The sequence below is a fragment of the Chlorocebus sabaeus genome, chromosome 2 (genome assembly GCF_047675955.1).
Source record: "Chlorocebus sabaeus isolate Y175 chromosome 2, mChlSab1.0.hap1, whole genome shotgun sequence".
NCBI lineage: Eukaryota > Metazoa > Chordata > Mammalia > Primates > Cercopithecidae > Chlorocebus > Chlorocebus sabaeus.
In genome coordinates, this window is record NC_132905.1 from 91,159,057 (window position 1) to 91,178,765 (window position 19,709).

At 38.9% G+C, this 19,709-nt stretch overlaps 1 protein-coding gene across 2 annotated transcripts in view; it reads left to right on the forward strand.

Annotated features, from left to right (window-relative positions):
- TTC3 (tetratricopeptide repeat domain 3) overlaps positions 1 to 19,709 on the forward strand; it is a 119,827-nt gene that overhangs the window by 31,038 nt on the left and 69,080 nt on the right. For both annotated transcript variants that reach the window (XM_007967772.3, XM_037984783.2), the window contains exons 11-17: positions 3,438 to 3,492; positions 6,133 to 6,295; positions 7,579 to 7,624; positions 9,220 to 9,343; positions 10,987 to 11,050; positions 13,921 to 13,981; positions 17,922 to 18,006. In XM_007967772.3, the coding sequence (XP_007965963.3) occupies positions 3,438 to 3,492; positions 6,133 to 6,295; positions 7,579 to 7,624; positions 9,220 to 9,343; positions 10,987 to 11,050; positions 13,921 to 13,981; positions 17,922 to 18,006 (598 nt within the window). The remainder of the gene's footprint in view (positions 1 to 3,437; positions 3,493 to 6,132; positions 6,296 to 7,578; positions 7,625 to 9,219; positions 9,344 to 10,986; positions 11,051 to 13,920; positions 13,982 to 17,921; positions 18,007 to 19,709) is intronic.

Consider the following 19,709-nt stretch of genomic DNA (forward strand, 5'->3'; position numbering starts at 1 on the left):
ATGAGCCTGCCCAGGAGAGTATTAAAAGGTGACCAGAGAGATGGAACAAAGACTAACTGTGGTATCAGAAGTAAGTAAAAGAATGGTCAGCAGTGTCTTTTGGCTACTGGAAGCCAGTTACAGTGGAACTTAGATTTGGCAACATGGATGTCATTCAGTAACCATAGGGAAAGCTGTCAGTGCTTGGAACAGATGCCAATTAGATGGGGTTGAGAAATGCGAGGAAATGGAGACAGCTAGCATAGGCAGCTTTTAAAGGTATTTGGGGGGAGAGACCCAGTGTGAGTCTCTTTAAATGGTAAAGAAAACTTACCTTATTCAAGAGTTCCAGAAGAAGGTGGTGTGCTAGAGTTGTATATTCAGTGGCTCAACAGTGTCATCAGAGACTTCGATTTTTCCAGCCTCAGTGTGTGACTTGGTCCTCAGGCTATCCCCTCAGAATGTAGGATGGCTGCTGTAATTTAGACGTCTTCGGCAGAAGAAGGACAACTTTGTCTTATGTCCTTTTAAAAAAATCTTAATACACATGCTGAAAAGTATACAAATGTTAAGTGTAGATGGAATTTTCAGAAGTGAAACAACTGTAACCAGCGCGCAGATCACAACCCCGGTACCCCAGAAGTTCCTCTTGTTCCTCCTCCTAGTCATGACCCATCTCCTCCCCCAGGATAACTACCAGCCTGGCTTCCGGTGGTTAATTTTGCCTGTTTTAGTGCAATATAATGAAATAATATACTATGTGTTCTTTTATGTTTGGTTTTCAGCATCGTTTTTGAGATCCATATTGTTGCATGTAGTTGTAAAGTGTTCATCGATTGCATGAATATACCACATTTTATCCATTCTATTGTTGATGGGCATTTGGGTAGCTTCTTGTATTTGGCTTTTGCAGATAGTATTGTTGTGAACATACGTATTCATTTCTGTTGAGTATATAATCAAGGAGTGGAATTGCTGGGACAGAGGGTATGCTTATATGCATTTAGCTTTCCTATGTGATTGTATCATTTTGTACTCTTACAACAGCATATGAGTTTCAGTTCTGTGCCCTCACCAACACTTACTATTTTTCATGTTTTATTTTAGACATTCTGGTGGGTGATGGTGGCATACTACTGTGATTATAATTTCCATTTTCATAAATTAAGGATGTTTCAGATCTTCATAAGGTTATTGACCATTTGGATATTCTCTTTTGTGAAGTGCCTGTTTAAGTCTTTTGCTGTTTTTTTTCTCTTGAGTAGAATGCCTTATTCATTTTTAGGAGTTTTTCTTTTGTATTCTGAATACGAGTCATTGGTCAGGTATATGTATTGCAAATATCTTCTCACACTCAGTGGCTTGCCTTTTCACTGTCGATGTTTTCTTTTCACAAACAAGTTACTAATTTTAATGTAGTACAGTTTATCGGTTTTTCTCTCTATGATAAGCTCTTTTTGTGTTCTATTTATCGTCTTTACCCATTCAAAGGTCACCAGATTCTCTGTGTTTCGTCTAAAGGTTTGATTGTTCAACTTTGATGTACAGATCTGCAGTCCATCTGGACCTGGTGTTTGTATTTAGCGTGAGGTAGTGTTCAAGATTCATATGGGCCAGAATCAGTGGCTCACACCTGTAATCCCAGCACTTTGGGAGGACAAGGCAGGAACTTTGACAAACACCACCCACTTGACAAATACCATTGCTTGAGCCCAGGAGTTTGAGACCATCCTGGGCAACATAATGGGACCCTGTCTCTCCAAAAAATTCAGAAATTAGCCAGAAATTAGCTAGGCATGATGGCACATGCCTATAGTACCAGCTATTCAGGAGGCTGAGGTGGGAGGAGTGCTTGAGCCTGTGATGTCAAGGCTGTGGTGAGAGGTACTGGCACTGCCCTCCAGCCTGGGTGACAGAGTGAGACTTTATTTCAAAAAAAAAAGAAAAAAAGATTCATATGGATGTCCAATTGACCCAGCACCATTTATTAAAAGAGTATATGTTCTCCATGTACTGCAGTATTACCTTTGTCATGAATCAGGTGATTATGTGTAAGAATCCATTTCTAGTTTCTTTAGTCTATTTTGTTGGTCAGGTTATCTATCCTCATCTAGTTGGGTTTTTTTTTTTTTTTTTTTTTTTAAATGTAACCTTTTAGTAGGTATTGATATCTGGTAGTATAAGTTATCTAGTTCTTCCTTGAAATCTCTTTAATAGTGATGAATTAGCATAAATATGAATGTGAAATGATGAACCAGCAAATCTTAATCTATGTTGAAAAAAGTAGGTGAATAAGTCAGTGAGTTGGGTACCCTGAGGAGATAGGAACAGTTGAACAAGTTAAATGGGACAACCTAGGTTATAGTGGGAGTTGGATGCCTGAATTAGTGATTGAACAGTTTGAAGTTTGAACAGTTTTGAGTGATGCTAAGTTCCAGGGGTGCAGTGATGGGTGGCTGAGTTGGGCTACAGGTGGAAGTCACTGAGGATAAGGAAGCCAGGAAACTGATAGACTGTCGTGTGGATCTGTTAGTACTTGATAGGTTATGAAAGTACATTTAATAATGTATCTAATTTAATATCTACCTCAGAACAGTTAGAACAGAATTATTCACATTTTACAGATGAGAAAAATGGTCCCAGAGATGTTAATAACTCCCTAATAACTCCAAGAAAATTAGTGATTAAGTTAGACTTAACCCGGGTCTTATGGTCTAGCTTCCATGCTCTGTTCAGTGTAGCTTAACTGATGTGGTGTGAAAGACCTGGTAGTGATACATCTGGAAAGTCTTACTGACATGCAGAAGTAGTACAGAAAAACGTACAAATAAGAAAGTTATAGGCTGGGCGTGGTGGCTCACGCTGTAATCCCAACACTTTTGGAGGCCAAGGCAGGTGGAGGCCGAGGCAGGTGGATCACAAGGTCAGGAGATCAAGACCATCGTGGCTAACACGGTGAAACGCTGTCCCTACTAAAAATTCAAAAAATTAGCCGGGTGTGGTGGCATGCACCTGTAATCCTAGCTACTCTGGAGGCTGAGACAGGAGAATCACTTGAACCCGGGAGGCGGAGGTTGCAGTGAGCCGAGATCACGCTGCTGCACTCCAGCCTGGGCAACAGAGCGAGACTCCATCTCAAAAAAAAAGAAAAAAAAAAAAAGAATGCTATGCATAGATATGATGTTGATGTGTGCAAGAAATACTTCAGAAATATTAAAAGTAGTTATTCCTGGGTAGTTGTGATTGTGACTCTGGGTGACTTTTTCCCTTTGTTTTATTTTTCTGTATTTTCCAAATTTCCTATAATGGACGTATATTATATGGATTTTTAAAAATTAAAATTATCTTTTGACTAGATAATATACATGGAAAATTCACAAAGTATACATATGCAAGATATAATACTTTTACTAAAAAAGAGTGAAAAATTTTAAATACTTAATTGTTTTTCTTTTTAGAAATGCACTCGGTGATGGAAAGAGAGCCACTATTCTGAAGAACACTTGGCCAAAGGTAGGTTTCTTCTGTATTTTACTTTGAGCAAATAATGCCATACAACATTGTAAAAAACCTGTTTACCGGATGTGTTTGTTCATAAAAATGCTATATGAAATGACACAGAGCTCCAGAATGTGAAAGGGCAGTCATGAGATCCATGATCAGCATGGGGACCCAGCCACAGCAGTGACAGGCTGTGTGTGAGGACAGGCAGCCTGTGGGCATCTTGAGCCTTCAGGGTGCCTTAGTGATTGAGAGGTCGTCTCTGCATATTCTGGGTGGGTGTGCCTGAGTGTGAAAAACCACTTAAAACTGGGAAGGAACTGTAGGAGGCTGTCCTTATAGGAGGCAGGAAAAGGTTTCTTAACACACAGTGCACAAATCAGCAGTGAAAAAAACCATCTTGATATATTTGGCTATATCAAACTTAAAAACTTGTGTATGTCAAAAGACACCATAGATGAAATAGTAGTTTGAGAGGAGATAATTTGCCACATATATAACTGGTAGGATTTATAGCCAGAATATGCACATAATTCCTAAAGTAAATAAGAAACCCAGTACAAAATGGGCCAGTAAAACAAGTAAGCATTTCACGGAAGAGTAATCCTGAATGGCCAATAGAAATAAGAAACTATTTCTATTTCCTAGTAATTAAAATTGCAGGGATTTGGTACACAGAAAAATGAAACCAATAGTGCAGAATAGAGGGCCTCCACACAGAACCTACTATGTGAGTAATGTTTACAGTGTCATATTGTTTGAGTCCTTCAGATTGGGAGAAATTAAAGAGGCTGATTGTCCTGAGTGTTGGTGGGTATGTGTAGTAACAGGAAGCCCCAGTAAACTGGTGGGAGTGTCATTGCTTACAACCAACTCAGGGAGCACTATGATAGACAGACTCCACAGTTACTTGGTTCTGACTGTGTGTACCCTAGAAAATTTCTAGCAAATATGCACATGGTAAGATACACAAGGTTGGTCATTGCAGCATTGTTTTAATGGCATACTACTGCAAATACCTACATGTCTGTTGATGAAGCAGCAGATAAATGTGGTATTTTCACTTGATCAAAGTTGTTACTCTGACCTGTGTGATCTGTCCCCGTCTTGAACACTTGTTATTTCTCCAGCTTCACTCCTCCTGTTCTGTCCCTGGTTCACTTTATGTTGGCCCTTGGCATCCTCACTGTTCCTCAGACATGCCAGGCCCACTTCCACTTTGTACTTGCCCTTCCCTCTGCCTGGAATGCTTTTCCCCAGAGCATTGGCCAGCCCCCTTATTTCCTTTCAGTCGGTATTGAAAGGACTCTTCTCAGTGAAACATTCCCTGGCCACATTACTAAAATGCCAAACACCTCACTTCCTATGCATTTCTTCTCTTTCCCTGCTTTACTTTTTTCCTCTTTGGATTTACCATTATTGAATACATTATATCTACTGTTTGAGTTATATTGGCTATTGTGTATGTCTTCCAGTATAATATGAGCTCCACAAGGAAAGATTTTTTTGGTGTTTGGTTCACTTCACTCTTGAATCCAGACTGTCTAACTAGCTGCCTGACACTTAGCAGGCACTCATTAGTAAATAATTGTTGACTTAGTGATTGAATGAATCAAATAGTAGATTGCAGTTGAATTAACTGGCTTATCAACATTTATGGATTTTTAAAAGGGTTAAATGAAAAAGTCAGTAAAATATAGGCTGGAAAAATATTTATCAAGTTCATGATAGTGTTTGCTTCTGGGCAGTAAGAGAGGGAAAGGAGATTGGAGAGGGTGCAAAGGAGATTTCAGCCATATCTGTATCATCAGAACTAGTTTTATTTCTTTCATTAAAAAATCACAAGCAAATATAACAAAATGTTAACAGTTAATTCTGGGTATCTGTGTATTAGTCTCTGTATTTTCCTAAACTGTAAAAATCTCCATTTTTTTTTTTTAAGTGAAGCTTTAGACGCCGGGTGTGATGGCTCACACCTGTAATCCTAGCACTTTAGGAGGCCGAGGTGGGCAGATGACTGGAGGTCAGTAGTTTGAGACCAGCCTGGCCAACATGTGAAACCCTCTCTCTACAAAAAAATACAAAAAAATTAGCTGGATGTGGTGATGCATGCCTGTAGTTCTAGCTACTCAGGAGGCTGAGGCAGGAGAATCATTTGACCCCAGGAGGTTCAGAGGTATCGGAAAAACACAGCACAGGCCGATGGTTCCATCCAACTCTAAAAACTTCTCCATTTCCAGGTGTAGGGAAGACGATGACTTGGAGACTGTTACTGCCTTCAAATATTTTAAAAACATGAAGTTATTTATAATGAATGACATTTTTTACTTTATCTGGCACAAAATTATTGTATTCTCTGTTAGCAAAATATAACAAAAGTTGAACTCTCTGCTGGGGGTACAGAAATTTCTTGAGCAAAAATATTGATCCTTAGTTATTGTAATTATTTGTCTATTTATAACTTTTCACTTAGCTCATTAGGTAATTTTATTTCCTGAGGTACTAACATTTTAAATTTATTTTTCATTGGTAGGGACCTAATCTAATATTTTAAGTAATGTATCAGTTTTCAAGCAAAATTGTGTTCCTTACCTGTTTTCTTTAACTTAAGCATATTTTTGAGAAAAAATTAAATTTATCTTTTTGGAACAGGGTCATTATCGTTATTGTGATGCTCTTTCTATGCTGGGGGAATATGACTGGGCCCTGCAAGCAAACATAAAAGCTCAAAAACTCTGTAAAAATGACCCAGAGGGAATCAAGGATCTGATTCAGCAGCATGTAAAGTTACAAAAACAAATAGAAGACCTACAAGGTATTTCACCTAAGATTCTTTTGGTTACAGTCTAATTCCTTTTCAGACTTTGGAAGGTGGGTTTCTTGGATTAACAGAGGACCACAAATCAATCCTCAGATGATTTATCCTTATTCTATCATGTTGTCTTGGTCATGGCACTTGAGTTTTTCATTTCTATCTGTGTAGAGTTACATGTTATCCATTAGGTAATTATAAATGAGTTGTACTTTTTATTTGAAACAGCAACTAAATTGTTATTATTTGTTCGAAGTAGAAGAAAAAAATCCCTTTCAGAAATTTTGAATAAAATAAAAGCTTTTTGAAACAAAATTTTTTTTTTTTTTTTTTTTTTGAGATGGAGTCTCGCTCTGTGGCCCAGGCTGGAGTGCAGTGGCCGGATCTCAGCTCACCGCAAGCTCCGCCTCCCGGGTTCACGCCATTCTCCTGCCTCAGCCTCCCGAGTAGCTGGGACTACAGGCGCCCGCCACCTCGCCCGGCTAGTTTTTTTGTAGTTTTTTAGTAGAGACGGAGTTTCGCCGTGTTAGCCAGGATGGTCTCGATCTTCTGACCTCGTGATCCGCCCGTCTCGGCCTCCCAAAGTGCTGGGATTACGGGCTTGAGCCACCGCGCCCGGCCGAAACAAAATTATTTAAAAATACTTCCTTCATTACTAAAGTTATTTCCTAAAGAAAAGACCCTTCAGTAGAGCTGCTAGATGTTTCTGCACCGTTTGTGCTAATTCTGTAGTGTGCTGAACATATGTATATGTAATGTTTTTTATATATATAGCAGAAATTGGCTGTGTGGGCTAGGAGTCGTAGATTTTCATTCTGCCCTTGTTTTCTCTACTAAGTCTTTTTGCTTTCTCCAATGCCTGAAAGTCCCTTAATCTACATTTTTAGTGTATGAGTCTTTCCTGCTTTTCTTCTTCGGGTCGTACAATGCTGAGCTGAACAGCTCTGTTTGACTGGCAGATGTTGTTATCCATCATAACATGATTATATAATAAGATTGTGAGTTCCTTGAAGACAGGTACCGCCTCTGATTCAGATTTACATGTTGCTGTCAACTTGTCAATGATCTCATGTGATGGAATGTCAGACAAAGCTTATGTAACATTTTGTTGACACCATCCTAAAACTAAAGACATCTAGAAATGTAAAATTGCTTAGGTTTACTTCTCAGTTTTCTAAATTTGATGTTCCTTATCATCAGCTTAAAGTAAATTTGAAAATCTTTTAAAGTCTATGTTGCCAATCCATTGATTACTATGAGTATGTGTGTGTGATTGACTTTTATAGGTCGAACAGCAAATAAGGATCCAATTAAAGCCTTTTACGAAAACAGGTAAGTTAATAGCAGGTCAGTAGCTGCTGCTAGGAATGGCTTTGCTCCGTGAATTTAAGAATCACTTATGTTTGACACTTTAGGAGCTAATAGCAACCACAGTAAAGTTGGAGATGGAAGGAAGACAGGTAGTTTTTTAAGTGCCTGTGTTATCAGGTGACCTGTAAGTTGTCAGATTTATTTTGCTGTTTTACTGAACCATATAGATATAAGCTCAGTAGCCTAATCCTGTGGGAAAAGAGGGGTGAAATGTTAATTGGACATTACTATGCTTGAATGGGACCAGTTTGGCCATGAAGCTCCTGGCAGCAGAGAGCTGGGACATATCCTGTGCCCTCTGCCCTTCACCTCTGTCATGGAAACATCTATGGCAAAAAACACAAATACTCTTGGACCAAGCTAATACTTCCAGCTTCCTGATGTCTTTCAAAGGTTAAGATACTTCCTATTAGAAATAGGCAACAGACAGACTTGAGTATGCTCACAAGAAAACAATAGCAACCAGGGTTGTACCTTTGCTTATTTGGCAATTAAAACAGATTAAATGTTTTTCTGCATGCTTGTTCAGATGTCTGGGATATTGAAGCTCCTCATTCTGTAGCATGCTGAACATGTAGACATAAAGAAATTGGCTGTGGAGTCTTTAAATTTAATTTTAGTATCCTAATTTAACTTAAATTAGGATATTTAAATTTAACACAAGGACATAGATTTTTTTGTTTGTTTGTTTTTTAAATTTTTTTGAGACGGCGTCTCACTGTGTCACCCAGGCTGGAGGGCAGTGATGTGATCTTGGCTCACGGCAGCCTCTGCCTCTGGGTTCAAGTGATTCTCCTGCCTCAGCCTCTCGAGTAACTGGGACCACAGGCAACTGCCACCATGCCTGACTAATTTTTGTATTTTTGGTAGAGATGGGGTTTCACCATGTTGGCCAGGCTGGTCTCGAACTCCTGACCTCAAGCGATCTGCTCGCCTTGGCCTCCAAAGTGCTGAGATTGCAAGAGTGAGCCACTGTGCCCAGTCTGAGCCACCGCACCTGGCTAGTATTTAAATGTTAGAACCCAAAATGCTTTTTTTTGAAGTGTTTTTTTTTTTTTTTTTTTTCCGAGACAGAGTCTCCCTCTGTCACCTAGGCTGGAGTGCAGTGGCACAATCTTAGGTCACTGCAACCTCCGTCTACTGGGTTCAAGCAGTTCTCCTGCCTCAGCCTCCCCAGTTGCTGGGATTACAGGCACATGCCACCACACCTGGCCAATTTTTGTATTTTTAGTAGAGACGGGGTCTCACGATGTTGGCCAGGCTGATCTCGAACTCCTGACCTTAGCTGATCCACCTGCCCTGGACTCCCAAAGTGCTGGAATTACAGGCGTGAGCCACCGCACCCGGCCCTTGAACTGTTCTTTCTTTATTTTGAGTTTAATACCAAATTTAAAATAATGTTTATATATAAAGCCCCATCTCACAGGTAGAAAATCTTTTTAAAACAATAATACCTTGCTTTCAAGGAAAAAAGGCTGTGATTGCTGCAACCTGTTCATTCAAAGGATAACTTTTTAAAAATGTATAATAATTCATTTCTTTTTTCCCCCACTTAGGGCCTACACACCTAGGAATTTATCAGCACCTGTATTTGCAACTTCACTTAACTTTGTGGAGAAGGAAAGAGATTTCAGAAAAATTAATCACGAAATGGCCAACGGTGGTAATCAGAATCTAAAGGTAAGCTCCATTGAAAACTATAGTTTTTTTCAAGTATAGATAGTCTCATATTTTTACAGTAATATTTTTGTGGTAATAGAAACCAAATTTTTGGCGATTTGAACCCTTTTTGCCTATTGTTACCAAAAGAATGATTCTTTTTTTAATAAATAATCTGAGTATCTCATACAACTACATAAATACAATATTTGAAAGTCACAGAATTTATTTTGAAATCACATTTATGTGTTTTCAAAATATTTTTTAAAATAACCATTTTGTCACTCACTTCTCTGTATCTTCTTCCTGCGGTTGTTGGAAAAGTCCTCTTGTTGATAACATTGAAAATTTCTAAGAGACTGTGTTCAGTTAGGGAGAGGAGTTTATACTGAGCATTTCCAGCTGGATCTGGAATTGTATTGAACATTTCCAGCTGCATCTGAAGCTAAGGGTCTGTAAACACTCACCCCAACCTGCCTTAGCAGTCCTTTTCCAGCCTTCCACTCTTTTTGAGGTCTTGAAATCACACAGGTTTACTTGGTGCTTCTAAATGAACTCTACTCTTGGGTTCAGGCCATTCTATCCAAATCGTACTTCTTCCTCAAAACCAAACACAAATGCTGTATCCTCACTAACATTTTTCTTAACCACTCCAGCTTAAGTGATTTTTCCCTTTTGTGAGCTGTGAGAGATATTACTGACTATGCAATTAACATGTCAATAACAACACAGTACTTTCTTTTCTTCTTAAGGATGATTGTTGTTTAACTACTGAAGTGATGTGTCTTTTCACCCCATCTGATTGTAAACTATCTGAGAACAGGAGTTACCTCCTGTATTTCTCTGTATCTATGGTAGACCTAAATCATAATAATGATCACTATTATAATTGATCTTTAATAATTGATTATATTTAATCATTTATTATATATAGAAAAATATCATCAGTAGCTTCTTTTTTGGCTTGCCCTTTTGTAGTTATACTCACGAGTACCATATTGCCGCTTCTCTTTTTTTTTTTTTTTTTTTTTTTTTGGTGAATGGAGTCTTGCTCTGTTGCCCAGGCTTGAGTGCAGTGGCATGATCTCCGCTCACTGCAAGCTCCGCGTCCCGGGTTCATGCCATTCTCCTGCCTCAGCCTCCCAAGTAGTTGGGACTGCAGGTGCCCGCCACCACACCCGGTTAATTTTTTTGTAGTTTTAGTAGAGACAGAGTTTCATCATGTTAGCCAGGATGGTCTCGATCTCCTGACCTCATGATCCGCCTGCCTCGGCCTCCCAAAGTGCTGAGATTACAGGCGTGAGCCACTGTGCCCGGCTGCTGCTTCTGTTTTCTTCCTCCAATTTATATTTTAAAAATAGTTTTACTCTCAGGCTTGCAGATTTTTATGTACAGATGTGATAGTGTTAATTCAGGTATTACTGAACAATTGTCACATCAGGCAATTGTCATTCAAGAATTTGTCCTTGCGTATCATGATCCTTATCATTAGTTACCTTTTTTTTTGTTTGTTTATACATTTAGGCTTAATAACCGGCTGCATATTTTAGATGCTTGGGTGAATTCTATCCTATTCTATTCTAAATTCTTTTATATAGCTATTGAATTCTTCATGGCTGGGTTTTTTTTTTTGTTTTTAGAGTCTCACTAATTTTCATTGGCAGGTGGTGGATGAGGTGTTGAAGGTAGATGATTGTGACTGTTATCCTGAATTTTCACCACCATCAAGTGAGTATTGTTTTTATATCAATTGTTGCCCAGTTAATATAATGTCTCCTAAACTTGGATGCCCTACAGTTTGCACAAGCCTTGCTTATATCCACTCTTGTTCTCCTTTACTTTATAATGCTTCTATGTTAAGAAATTGTTGAATATTTATTTGAAATCAATGCTCAGTCTTTTCATATTATTTAGCAAATGTAATTTTGGAAATTCAAATAAAAGGAAGGGAAAAGATGAAGTACGTAGCTCTTTTTGACCTGCTTCTTAATTTTTTTTAGGCTGTTGTTTCTCCTTATTGAAAGTTTATTATTGCCTCCCTTCCTCCCACCTGCTAGGAGCCTGTTTAGACCTTTTTAAATCTAATTGTTCTCCCCCTAAAATTTTAATAGCTGTTTGTGTACCGTATGTGCATCTGTGCTTTATGTGTGAAAAGAATTGATATTGTCTCCCAATAACTAATTTTCACCCTATTGGGGGTGATATCACCCATGTTGAGAACGGATGCTGCTATAACAAAAATACCATAAACTGGATAGCTTATAAGCAACAAACATTTATTTCTCACATTTCTAGAAGCTGGGAAATTCATCTTCCTGATGTCAACAGATTTGATGTCTGCTGAAGGTCCTCTTCCTGGTCCATAGATGGCCATCTTTTTACCGTGTCCTCATGTAGTAGAAGGGATCAAGACAGCCCTCTGGGGTCTCTTTTCGTTTTCTTTTTTTTTTTGAGACACTCTTGCTCTGTTGCCCAGGCTGGAGTGCAGTGTCATGATCTGGGCTAACTGCAACCTCTGCCTCATGGGTTCAGGCAATTCTCCTGCCTCAGCCTCCCGAGTAGCTGGGATTACAGGCATGCACCACCACGCCAGGCTAATTTTTGTATTTTTAGTAGAGACAGGGTTTTGCCACGCTGGCCAGGCTGGTGTCGAAATCTTGGCTTCGAGCAGTCCTCCCGCCTTAGCCTCCCAAAGTGCTGGGATTGCAGGCGTGTGCTACCACGCCCAGCCTGGGGTGTCTTCTTATAAGGGCACTAATCCTATGCATGAGGGGACAGCCTCATGACCTAATTCCTCCCAAAAGTTCCACCTCCTATTACCATGGCCTTGAGGATTTGGATTTCAACATGTGAATCTTGTGAGGGACACAGATGTCCAGACCATAACAGTGCTGTAGGCTAAGTCTCATTTGTTTTAAGTTGTGTGTGCTCAGTGCATGTATTTATTTACGTATCTAGTAAACATAGACACTGCAGAACCTCATTACTTGGCATCATTTGGAGATAAAGGTTCTGGAGAAGTGAATATTTTTGTGCTTCATTCATTTCTGAATCTTAATACCACCAGAGTTTGAAGAAAATCTTTCTAAAATGTATTACATGCTTCCCTGCCTTTTAACACGAGATTTAGGAAAATACAGGTTTTCTTGATGGCTTAAGGTTGTGGTCACGCACAACAGTGACTGACCTCAAGCCTGAAAGTGTTCCTCCCAGGATTCTTAAGGTGAGATTGTTGATTTTTTAGTTAACGATCCTCTCTTTTCCCTTCTCTTGTTTGTTGGGTGGTTGGTTTTTCTTTCCATCGTTTTGCTTCTAGCAGCCATTTCTATTTTTTGCGACCTGCAGCTTCATGTTTGCTCAGGCTCAGTTAGTTCCATAGATATAGCTACTTAATAACGAGCATTTGCATTTGGTTAGCACATTAGCGTCATGACAGGGAGGGGAAACTCAGGCAGTTGTCCTACCTGATGCAATTCCAACAGCATATGAAACATCTTTGAGGATAAAACTCTTTTTTTGGAAGATAGCTTTTAATTTCTTGATATTTCTCAGGCCATTATTATCATTTAATTAAATAAATTCTGTCTACCCTTCAGCATTTACATACAGGGGAAGAAATTGAGGTTCCAGGGTTAAGGTTAAGTAGTTTTAACTAGTCCAAGGTCACAGAATGGAAATCAAACTAGAATTCTTCTGCCTTTCCAAAAGCTGCTTTTGTTTTCTGAGGCCACCAAAGCCCAGGCTCTCATTCCGTCCTTATTACATTGGCTCTGACTTGTCTCTGTGCCCTCCCCTTAAACCTTCATCAGACGCACCCTGCTCCTCCTGCCATACCAGTTGTTCTACGTAGCTCCGAGCATGGCTCTCCCTGCCCAAAAATATGCAATGGTTTCCTATTCCTGCCAGCAGAATAAAGCTGGGCTCACAGAGCTGCATCTGAAGCTAAGGGTCTGTAAACACTCACCCCAACCTGCCTTAGCAGCCCTTTCCAGCCTTCCACCCTTTTTGAGGTCTTGAAATCACACAGGTTTACTTAGTGCTTCTGAAATGAACTCTGCTCTTGGGTTCAGGCCATTCTATCCAAATCGTACTTCTTCCTCAAAACCAAACACAAATGCTATATCCTCACTAGCATTTTTCTCAACCATTCCAGCTTAAGTGATTTTTCCCTTTTGTGAGCTGTGAGAGGTATTACTGACTATGCAATTAACATGTCAATAACAACACAGTACTTTCTTTTCTTCATAAGGATGATTGTTAACTACTGAAGTGATGTGTCTTTTCACCCCATCTGATTGTAAGCTGTCTGAGAACAGAAGTTATCCCCTGTATCTCGCCATATCTATGGTAGACCTAAATCATAATAATGATCACTATTATAATTGATCTTTAATAATTGATTATATTTAATAATTTATTATGTATAGAAAAATATCATCAGTAGCTTCTTTTTTGGCTTGCCGTTTTGTAGTTACACTCACATACCATATTGCCGCTTCTGTTTTCTTACTCCAGTTTATGTTTTAAAAATAGTTTTACTCTCAGGCTTGTAGATTTTTATGTACAGATTTCAGGAACAAATACTTTTATGTTCACAGGTCAGCCTCCAAAACATAAAGGAAAACAAAAATCTCGAAACAATGAATCAGAGAAGTTCAGGTATGTTTTTTCTCTAAGGTGTGTTTTTTTCCCCCTAGCGTACTCTTCCCAAGTAAAAGGAAAAAAAAGATTGTTTTTTGAGTGTTAGCTACTTTAATGTATGTAATATGATGAGTACCAAAATCCCTTTCAAATATCAAAAGCATATCTTTAGGAAATGATAATTTTTGGCTAAAGGATTATTAATCCTGGATATTAATATGTTGACTTCTGAAAGTCATGTAATATTTAATATGTCCATATTAATTTTTTAAATTCCAGAATATGTACGCTAAAAGGAAAAAGCATTGAGAGAGATATAAGATGCACATGAAACCTCCTTCCTTGCTCACTTCATTTGACCCCTCCTGCAGTCCCTTCCCTAGGGCCTCTAGGAATGCACTGTTAACAGTTTCATGACTATTGGGAAAGTTACTCTGCATATACAGCCATGGGTATGCATATTTCAGATACCCTTTTGAGTAATTATCGTTAGAGGAAAATATTTCCTAATGAATTCTGACTACTTATAAAATGAATTCTATCAAACATCCCCATGAAAATTAACTGTAATTAATTGCCTGCTATCTTTTTTTTTTTTTTTGAGATAGGGTCTTGCTCTATCACTTAGGCTGTGGTGCAGTAGTGTGACCCTAGCTCACTGCAGCCGTGAACTCCTGGGCTCTAGTGATTTTTCTGCCTCAGCTCCCAAGTAGCCAGGACTACTACTGCTACTATGGTGCATGTCACCATGCCTGGGTAATTAAAACTAAATTTTTTTTAGAGACAGGGTCTTGCTCTGTTGCCCAGGCTGGTCTTGAATTCCTGGCCTCAAGTGATCCTTCTGCCTTGGCCTCCCAGAGTGCTGGCATTCCAGGCGTGTGCCTGGCCTTGCCTCCTATCTTTATAGTTAATACCTCATTGCCAACGAGATATAAATTGATTGCAATGTGAAATTGTAAATCTTTTAATACAGAAGTTTTTGAAGTGAATGAAAGTGATGTTGGAGAAATAGCAAAGCCATGTCTGCCACAATACACTGGTTTTCAATTTCTTCTCCATTTCTTAATCTGAATCCATAATAGATGCTTCAGGGAGAATTATTTGAATATCAAAACACTAAAAAAAGTCAGTGAAATCTCATTTCTTTTCAAAAATGGCCATTTTTGGATGCTGCTACAAAAATTAAATACAAAGCGCGGTGGCTCAAGCCTGTAATCCCAGCACTTTGGGAGGCCGAGACGGGCGGATCACGAGGTCAGGAGATCGAGTCCATCCTGGCTAACACAGTGAAACCCCGTCTCTACTAAAAAATACAAAAAAATAGCCGGGCGAGGTGGTGGGCGCCTGTAGTCCCAGCTACTCGGGAGGCTGAGGCAGGAGAATGGCGTAAACCCGGGAGGCGGAGCTTGCAGTGAGCTGAGATCCGGCCACTGCAGCCCGGGCGACAGAGCGAGACTCCGTTTCAAAAAAATAAATAAATAAATAAATAAATACAAAGCAAGGATATAGCATATTATTATGTTTTTCTATTATTTGATAGAAAAATCATGAGTCTTCTTCCCTGCCTTCCCCTGTACCCCTAAAGAAACCAGAGCTTAATACATGGTCATTTTTTAAATGCAGGATTGTAATTTTAACCTGTTTTATTAAAAAAAAATTTATTTTTCTGATATTCTGTTTCTCTTTTCAAACTGAACACTCCTTATTTGATAATATCTACCATATGGGACTATTTCGTCATTAAATGGGATAACCACATAAAACACTTAGAGCCCTGGAACATAGTAAATCTTCAGTGTACTTCAGCTGTCATTATTGCTGTCACCATCATTTTCATTGTTATTAGAATGACTCTGACCTACAGCTTGCTTTTTTGTCTTTTACAAAATATCTTGTGTTTCTTCCCATGTTCAGAACACAGAGCTCTTCCATTCTTCATTTGCTGCACAGTATTTTGTAATATAGCTGTATCCCCTATTTTTGTGCATTTAGGCTCTTCCTTCCTCTTTTATTCCCTCACTTTCTTTCCCTCTCTCCATCTCTCTCTTTTTCTTCTTTCTTTCCTGTGAGAGGGATAAATCATGTGGTACTTCAAACATCCTTGCACATGCACCTTTGTGCACCTGTTGATGTATATTTACAATAAATACTTTGTAAATAATGTATAGAAGTTGTTTCTATAGTGGGATTGGTGTATCAAAGGGGATGTGTAATTTTAACTTTGACAGATATTGCCAAATTGTTCTCTCAGAAAATGGGCACTGTTCACACTCCTGCTAATCTACAAGAGGGTGCGGTGTAATAAAAAATACGTGTGTTTGGTATTTGTCCCAGTTCCTGGTACAGAGCTCCCAAAGCCCATGGAATTTCCTGAATGATATGAGTATATTTTGTTACTCATCATGAGCCCCTTTCCATGTATTTGAGTTTATGCTAATGGGGTGACTCAAAGTAGTACCTCAGATAGTTCAGGAGGAGGTCTAGTTACCGTAAAGACCAAGCACCTGATTAGAGGGCTAAAACTTTCAGCCTCATACCTGACCTCCAAGGAGGGGAGGGGGGCTGGAAATTGAGGTTAGGCACCAGTGGCCAGTGGTTAATTGTACCTACATACCTACATAATGAAACCTTAGTAAAATCCTTAAAAGAGGACTTGGGGAGCTTCTAGGTTGACGAATGCATTGATGTGCTGGGAAAGCGGCATGCCCAAGGGGAGCACAAAGCTCCTCGCGCTCCCCAACCTTCCTATGCATCTCTTCCTCTAGGCTGTTTGTGAGTTGTATCCTTTATAATAAATTGGTAATAGCAAGCACTTCCTTGAGTTCCATGTGTTTTTCTAGTGAGCTTGAAGAGGGAATCATGGGAACCCTCCTATAGTCAGCAGGACAGGAGTGTGGGTAACCTGTGTACCCCACTTGCAGCTGAAGTGAGGGCAGGCTGGTGGGACTGATTCTTTACCCTGTGAGCTCTGCGCTAACTCTGGGAGTTAGTATCAGAACTGAATTGCATTATTGCACACTCATTTTGTGTTGGACAGTTGAATTGATATGGAAAAATGACAGTATTTGGTCTTGGAAAAAATCTATACATCTGATGTCAGAAGGGCTTTCAGAAAACTCCACATCAAGTGCCTCAGATTTTCTTACTCTCACCAACTTAGGGAATCAGACATTCTGAAATGCTTATATCTTATTATTAGATTTTCCCATCACATTGAACATCTTTGCACTGTTTATTGGGCACATTTATTGTTTTAGGACAATGTTGTTACTAGTGACTGCAGATCAAGGCAAATACCCCTTAATTTTTCTCTTTTTTCAAAAGCTGCTTTTCCATATTTTCTTTATAATCAATTCATCTGGTTTCCCTCCACCTCTGATTTTATAGGAATGTTTATTGAGATTGCACTGAGTATAGAAATTTCTAATAGAAATATTGCCAAAATGCCAATTGCCCCCAAAAGAATGGCCAACTTGTGTGGCTTACCATTTACCCAGTATTTTACATGGCCTTCAGTAAATATATTTTTTTCTTCTGTCTGTCACATTGGAGGGATGAGAGTGAACTAATATTGAGATTCTATATTTTTTTCTTTCTTTTTTTTAGATGATGGAGTCTTGCTCTGTCGCTCAGGCTGTAGTGCAGTGGCGTGATCTCAGCTCACTGCAACCTCCACCTCCTGAGCTCAAGCAGTTCTCCTGCCTCAGCCTCCCAAGTAGCTGGGATTACAGGCATGTACCACCACACCAGGCTAATTTTTGTATTTTTAGTAGAGACAGGATTTCACCATGTTGGTCAGGCTGGTCTCGAACACCTAACCTCAGGTGATCCACCCGCCTCGGCCTCCCAAAGTGCTGGGGTTACAGGTGTGAGCTACTGTGCCTGGCTCTATTTTTTCTTTATATGAGTAGAACTGTTTTATTTTAAAATGATTAAAAAAATTTTTTTTTTCTTTTAGTTGTAGTTCACCATTGACTTTACCAGCAGATTTGAAGAATATCTTGGAGAAACAGTTTTCTAAATCTTCCAGAGCTGCACACCAGGTAATGGAGAAGCTTTTCCAATGGAAAAAGCAAAACTCTTTGAACAAAACATTGTTCACATGAATAAAGTTCTAATCATGTACATCTCTTTAAGATTTTTAAAATATAATTATTGTATTGTAGTTTGTAGAGGTGGGGTCTCACTATGTTGTCCAGGTTGGTTTCAAACTTCTGGCCTCAAGCAGTCCTCCTAAAGTGTTGGGATTACAGGCGTGACCTATCGCACCCAGCTGTTATAGACATGTAATTTAATATATGTGACTGCTAAGAATCCAATCTATCACTAATTTAAATGTTAACTTGATAATTATATTAGCTAGAAGTTTAATGATTAACACTGTGGAGTTATTTGCTTCTCAAAGAGTTAACAGTAATATTAACTTTATTTTAAAAATATTTAAACACAGTTTCATTATACTTACTCTAAAGTCATTAAAGAACAAACTTTTATTCTTTAAATGATTTAACTTAATCAGATAATGTTGTATATAAAATTCTTTTTATGTTACTTCATGATGGAAAATATACATTAACATGGAATAGAATACTTGTTTCAAAATGTGGATCTTTTTTTAAGTATATATAACAGATATTTTACAAATAACTAAAATAGATTCCTAGTAATTTGCTTAAAAGCATTTTTGAGAATTTCTTACGGTTGGAGATTTTAAATTATATCTTTTTACATTGATTTTTACTGACTCTAAAAACCATGAAATACTTAAATAGATGACAGCCTGTGAAGATGAAAAGATTATTTAAATAAATATGATTAGTGTCTTTGAGCCTCTGTTTATTCATTCAACACAGTTTGATTGAGTCTCTCTCCATATGCTGAGGACTGAGAGAGATTGGGTGTGCAGTGATATGATTTCAGCCTGCTCTGCTGGAGCTTTCAGGACAGATCATTTATGTTGTATTGAGGGAAGTGACTTCCAATGAAAGCATGAGGCTGTATGGATCTTATTTCTAGACTGATAAAGAAAGCTGGGCATAGTGACACGTGTCTGTAGTCCCAGATCCTCAGGAGGCTGAGGTGAGAGGATTAGCCACTGCTCTCTAGCCTGGGCAACATAGTAAGGCCCTGAATTCTTTCTTTCTTTCTTTCTTTCTTTATTATTTTCTTTTGTTTTCTTTTTTTATGCCTCTCACTAGTTTGGGAGCCCTGTCTCCTTTAAAGAAGAAAGAAAAAGAATGAGAACAAGATTAAAATGGAATAAGTTTATGAAAGGCTAATAACTAGTATTTGTAGGGCTAGCACATCATCATTTGCAACTTCAAGTTCATATCTTAAAACAAGTATGGCTGTCTTCGAGCTTTTAAGTTTTTGTGAGAGCTGCTCTTTTCCATGCATATTCTGGGGAGCACTCTGCCAAACTTTGATTCATTGATTAAAAAGCCAGCAGAGGCTAGGTGCAGGGGCTCACACCTGTAATCCCAGCAGTTTGGGAGGCCAAGGCTGGCGGATCACGAGGTCAAGAGATCGAAACCATCCTGGCTAACATGGCGAAACCCCGTCTCTACTAAAAAAACAAAAAATTAGCTGGGTGTGGTGGCGCGTGCCTGTAGTCCTAGCTACTTGGGAGGCTGAGGCAGGAGAATTGCTTGAACTCCAGAGGCAGAGGTTGTAGTGAGCCGAGATCGTGCCACTGCACTACAGCCTGGCGACAGAGCAAGACTCCGTCTCAAAAAAAAAAAAAAAA